The 6,324-nt window shown below is 36.7% G+C and overlaps 1 protein-coding gene across 1 annotated transcript; it reads right to left on the bottom strand.

Moving 5' to 3' along the window:
* Positions 1-4,376: 4,376 nt before the first annotated feature.
* Positions 4,377-5,313, bottom strand: LOC139890092 (secreted RxLR effector protein 161-like). Its single transcript, XM_071872994.1, has 3 exons — positions 4,822-5,313; positions 4,692-4,774; positions 4,377-4,488 (listed from the first exon to the last, which is right to left on the bottom strand). The coding sequence occupies exons 1-3, from the start codon at positions 5,311-5,313 to the stop codon at positions 4,377-4,379; spliced, it is 687 nt and encodes a 228-aa protein (XP_071729095.1).
* Positions 5,314-6,324: the final 1,011 nt, after the last annotated feature.

Below are 6,324 nucleotides of genomic sequence, written 5' to 3'. Positions count from 1 at the left end.
CACTTAAATGCATATTCCTAGTCTTATGCTTGCTTTGACTTTTGAACTTCGACTAGAGTTTGACTTTGTGCAATTGAGTCTTGTTGCCTATGCTTGTGAATTATAATCAAAGTGATGAATGTTATGCATGCTTGTTTAAATGATCTAGCGTCCAAGTTTTATCGATGATTTGTATTTAGTAAAGTGTGCAACTTTGAGGCGAATTAGATTAATCGGATGAATGCAACACTATGCTTTAATGATAACAAAATTGTTTTGTGTTATTCTTTATTATGTTTTTGCAGACTAAAAAAGCTACTTCTTCGCACGGCAAAGGCAAACAACCGGCCAAACGAGGACGGTTGAATGTTTTTCGTGGTAGGGGTAGGGGTACAGCTTCGGGTACAGAAGAAGCGGATTCTGATCCTGAATATGAGCCCACACAACAAGAGCGATGATATTGGCCAAAAAGTCACGTTTTTACCCCCGATATTGACCCCTAAATCAATAAAGTTCCAAACTTTGTCACCAAAATAATCACTTTGTTGGTTAATTTTATAGATCAAGTAATTACAAAGGCGATGCAAAAAGAATCGAGTAAATCAGAGCTAAAACGAAGAATCTAGAGCGAAAACGGTGAAAGACAAGTTACGACCAAGGAAATCAAGTTACGATCCAGGAAACAAGCTGACCAGGGCAGGCCATACGGCTTGCCCTACGGCCTGCCATATGGAAAAACGGCCTGCCATCCGGCCCAGGCAAACGGGCATAAAAAAGGGCTGACCAGTGCAAACGGGCTCCAAAAATAGGTTGCCATACGGATTGCCAGCCGTATGGCAGCTGAATTCAAGTCTATTTAAAGGGCCTCTCCCATTCATTTTCACACACACTAAATGCTTATAATGTTTGGGTCTTAACTTACCTGACGAGGCCGAACTTCGTACTGCATGGTACCGCATTAGCAATGTGCATTATAGGCTGGGTAAGGAAATTGCAACAACGCTTAAGACCCACAAACTCTGGGTCATTGACCGCTTCATTGCGAACACGGTCAATTACCGGAGGCATAGTAACGAGAAAATGACCACCCTTGATATTTGGTTAACTGATCGCATTGACTTACATCAGCATATTCATGTTCCCAATATCGTTGCTAGTTATCTTTATGATGGGGATGACAAAAAGGCGGCTAAGCCGAGTGTGGGTGTGGGTTATGTGACTAAGATTGCAAAGTTTTTGAACATTGATTTTACCGGTCTCGAGAAGATAATGATGAGTCCACTTTCCACCCTCGACTGAAAGGGTGGACACATTTTGTTAAAAGAAAATGAGGTTTATGTTGTTACTATTATTTCTATTAACTTGCGAATTCAGGGGATTTTTTAGGGACGAATCAAAACTTGAATTGTCAGAATAATTATATTTTATATTGTATTTGTTAGGTTGTTACGAAACCAAAACAATTTCAGTAGTAATGTACATATAGTGTTATTTTGCTACAAATGTATGATTGAAGTTGCTACAGCACATCTCATATAGTTTTGGTACAAAGTGCATAATGTATAATGTTGATGGAGACAAAATTACATGGGTGTTATTTGGTAGTACAACATGTTGCAAAAGTTGTTGTGATTGGTTTGGATTAGACTTTGGTGTCAATGCAAAAGGTTACATGTAGTGTGTTTTGAAGTTTGTTAGGCATACAGAAGTATAAAGTGGTGTTGGTGGCTGTAATCTTACAAGATGTTATTCTTATTTCTTTTTAGCTTCTGTAGACTCCGTTTTTGATAGATTTTTTGAATGTTAGTCTAATGGCTGCAAGGTGTCATTAATCTTTGTTTGGTCAGTTATTGAAACTTTGAAAGTTAACGATACATGTGTCAACAACTAATTGTGTATAGTTACTTGACCTGCATGTCAACCCATCCATTTCACAAATTGTAATAAGGGATGTAACCACGAATTACCATATCAATTTTTTAAATTTTCTAACAAACAAAATATAACTATAATCACGGACCAAAATTACCTGAAAAATGGGTCCTGACAAATGGGTCGATCTTTAATTCTGACACACCTATTGATAACAAGAACAATACGTGGTACTCTTTTGCAGGGCCGGTCCAGAGAATTTGAGTGCCCGGGACGGTGCGAAGCAAAAGGGCCCCAAGACCCGTACAAGGATAATATTTTTTTTTGGGCCCAAGGATAATACAAGCAAAAAGGCCCAAAATTACATGGAATGGTATAAGGAAATTTTTTTTTTGGGCCCCTTAAAAAATTGGGCCCTGGACATATGTCCACCTTGTACCCCCCATTGGGCCGCCGCTGTTCTTTTGATTGGCCCAAATATGAACATGGATTGATTTCAGAAAACATGTGTTTAAGAACTGATTCATTTCTTTGATTAAGAGGGGCAACCACAATTCCTCCACCTAAATGATCAAGCTTATCTTTGATACGATGTTATATAGTATTTGTTAAGTGAAATAGAAACAAAAATAATATCAGAAATATAGTATTTGTTAAGTGAAATCGAAACAAAAATAATATCAGAAGTATTGTTGAATTAATGATAATGAAGATAGTTACAACCCGCAAAATGAAATACAAAATGAAAAAACATGCATTGATAACCTGCCCGAATTTGTAATTAATTTTTTAGTCGAGTTTTCCACAGATTACTCTATGATTTTAATCGTTTAATGTGCTGAAGAATTGTATAGAGAGTGGAAACTATTTGCTTTATTATGAGTATATTTTGAATCTCCTTTAGGTAACAATCCCATAATCTATTTGTCTGCAACCAAATAAATTGAATAAATATTACAATAACATTTCATGAAATAAATAGTTCAAATGTCTAAATCTCTTTATCTCTTTATAACAAAAGGATAATTAGCAAAGCATTTTAAGAAAAGGATAATATGATTAAATAATATCCGTTGAATTAAAACACTAGATTTAGTGAGGACCCTTGGATAATTTTTTTTGATATATTTGCAAATATATCATCATCACCGTGGTTGTGTACGATGGCTAAAAACGAATAATATAAGATATACTATGGCTAAAAATACGGATAAATTAAACGAGTAAATTTCAATATTTGAGAAGTTCCACAATTTTCAACTCCTCCTATAAGCGTCAATTTATTTATGTAAAGGTATCAATTACAAATACATAATCGGCAATTTAGGTTTCAGTTTTTTGATTCATTGATTAAATTGTATCTACATTCGATGGCAAAATCAAGAGTAACAAACCGATGGGACTCAATTTGACTTACCTCGAATTGATTAATAGGTATTAGTGTTGCTTTCGTGCCTGAAACGGTAATGACTCCGGATTGATCTTTGAATGATGTGTTCACTTTCTTAATCGAATATTTCGACCCACTTAACCACGGGTTGCACGAAATTTCAATTGGGATAATTCATAATACAAAGATGAAATGATGTCTTGGCTAAAAGAAATCAACTCTACAATTATAGAAAGTATATTCAATTTGTTTTTATGTTGAAAGTGTGCAAGAAAGGTTAAAAATTCTGGAATCTTTTCTCACTACATGAAGAATGTATTTATGATAGGTCAAAAGGTGTTTTGAAGAGACACACCCTTTCAATTATAACCTAAACATGACTTGGAAGTTAATATCCATGTATTTATGTTTAAAATAGTCTAAATACATGAAAAAACCGTATTAAAATGTCCTGGAACAACCCCAAAACGTTTGGGGATCAAATGCACCTTTTGGGTTGAAAAGACACCTTTTCAGCGTCCGTGTGTTAAGCCACGCCGCGGCTCAAAGACCCGCATCGCGGCTTAACAAAGAACCAAACAACCAAAATAAGCAAAACTCTCGGCCAGCATTTCACCCTTTAAGACGCGCCGCGGGCCCAAGAGCTGCACCGCGGCTTAAAGCTAATGCAGACCCAAAACTTTTTTAAGCTTATTTTCAAGCGCGTTTAGACTTTCAAGTCGCGTTTCGCATTTCTAATGTTCCAAACATTATTTTCAAGCTCATTTACATTACCTCAAACCATATTACCCTTTACGAACGTGTACTCCACACTCTCCATATTCGTGTAGCGTTTCAACGGTTTGATCACTTTCAACTTAGCAATCCAATCAACTAAAACAACGTTGAATCATGCTAAAATCACCAACAAATCCCCCCCATTTTAGTATGATTCTTGATTACAAAAATTCCAACAAACAGAATATTAATGCATAAGTGTAAATGTCACACGGATTAAATTTACACATAGTATATTACACATGCCAAGAATTCAAAAATTAGGGTGCTCTAATAGTTTGAACCCTTCAACTCATTTGAAAACCTGACGATAACATACACACTAGTTTCATACTATCTACAATACAACTTGACACTATTAGGAGCCATGTGTCCCAAACCATTTATGAACATATATAAAACTAAGTCCAAAGCTTTCTTGAAGCGGCTCAACTTCATGTCCACTTAGGTAGCTCTCTTTAATCTCGCTCCTGCAATGCAATTTTTAAAAATAACTATTAAGAAGTTATAAACTTCAACCTTACTTTATCTTGCAGGTCCGAACACATAACTTGGGATTATATGAAAACATGTGTTCCAATCTTCTCAAAATAGACTTTTCTCATTGAATTCAAGCTTCTAGCGTTGTACTAGAACGGAATTGGGTATCCCACTTTGAAAGAACTAGACGGACTTCAATCCCACACCAATAGCCGACTTGTGCACCGAGTCCTGGAAAATCCCTTGGTCAAGTGATCCGCTAGATTTTCTTCCGACCTAACAAAATCAATGGAGATCACTCCATTCATGATTAATTCACGCACCATAGAATGTTTAACACCTAGGTGCTTAGACTTCCCATTATACATGTGACTATAAGCCTTAGCCACCGTCGAAGCAATATCACAATGTATACCAATCGGAGGAATGAGATTTGGACGCAAAGGAATCTCATAAACCAAATTCCTTAACCACTTGGCTTCATTTCCAGCCGCAGCCAACGCAACAAATTCTGACTCCATGATCGAATTTGTAATACATGTTTGCTTCTTAGAAGCCCATGAAATTGCCCCTCCACCAAGTAGGAATATCCAACCAGTTGTAGAAGAATGATCTTCTACATTGGTAATCCAACTTGCATCTGAATATCCTTCTAGAATAGAAGGAAAGCCGGTATAAGTGATACCAAAGTGCTTGGCCAGCTTCAAATACTTCAATACACTATTCACAACTTGCCAATGGTGAGAACTCGGATTACTTGTAAATCTACTCAATTTCCCCACGTCATAAGCAATATCTGGTCTAGTGCAAGTCATTTCATACATTAGACACCCTATAGCTTGCGAGTATTTAAGCTATATAGTCGTACCCGTATTGGTAAAAGCTTGATATTAGGATCAATGGGAGTACTAACCGGGGAGGTATCCTCAAAATTGAACCTTTTGAGAATCTTCTCAATATAATGAGATTGAGTTATCATGATGTCATTCTCACCACGATTGATCCTTACCCCAAGGATCACATCAGCTACACCCATATCCTTCATAGAAAACTTCGATGACAAAAATTCTTTGGTCTTGTTAACTTGATCTTGGTTCGTACCAAAGATTAACATGTCATCTACATATAAGCAAATGATCACACCATTCCCCTTTTGATCAAATTTGCTATACACACACTTGTCCGATTGGTTGATCATAAAGCAATGAGACAAAATAACATCATCAAACTTTTGATGCCATTGTTTCAGTGCTTGCTTAAGTCCATACAAAGACTTAATCAACTTACACACCTTTGTCTCTTGTCCCGGCATGACAAAACCTTCCGGTTGTTTCATATACACCTCCTCCTCCAAATCACCATTAAGAAAGGTTGTTTTCACATCCATTTGGTGGATCACTAGATTGTGATCCCGCAAGCGAGATCAACAACCTAATCGTGGTAATACGAGCAACCGGAGCATAGGTATCAAAATAGTCTATGCCCTCCTTTTGCCTAAAGCCTTGAATGACCAAACATGCTTTAAACTTATCAACTGATCCATCAACTTTCATCTTCCTTTTGAAGATCCACTTGTTGCCAAAGGTTTACAACCGGGAGGCAAATCAGCTAGAACCCATGTATTATTTTCCATGATAGAGTCCATCTCATCATGAATTGCATCTTTCCAAAAAGCAACGTCACGATACCTCATAGCCTCATCATGTGTTCTCGGATCTTCCTCTATATTGTGACAATAATAGAGTTGACATATAACACTATCTCTTGATCCTTCAACTAAATAAAGTTGAAAATCAGAACCATATGACTTAGGAGTTCTACTCCTA

This window comes from Rutidosis leptorrhynchoides, chromosome 2 (genome assembly GCF_046630445.1).
Source record: "Rutidosis leptorrhynchoides isolate AG116_Rl617_1_P2 chromosome 2, CSIRO_AGI_Rlap_v1, whole genome shotgun sequence".
Lineage (NCBI taxonomy): Eukaryota > Viridiplantae > Streptophyta > Magnoliopsida > Asterales > Asteraceae > Rutidosis > Rutidosis leptorrhynchoides.
Note: the sequence above shows the minus strand (reverse complement) of the source record. Positions and strands in the feature narration are given on the sequence as shown.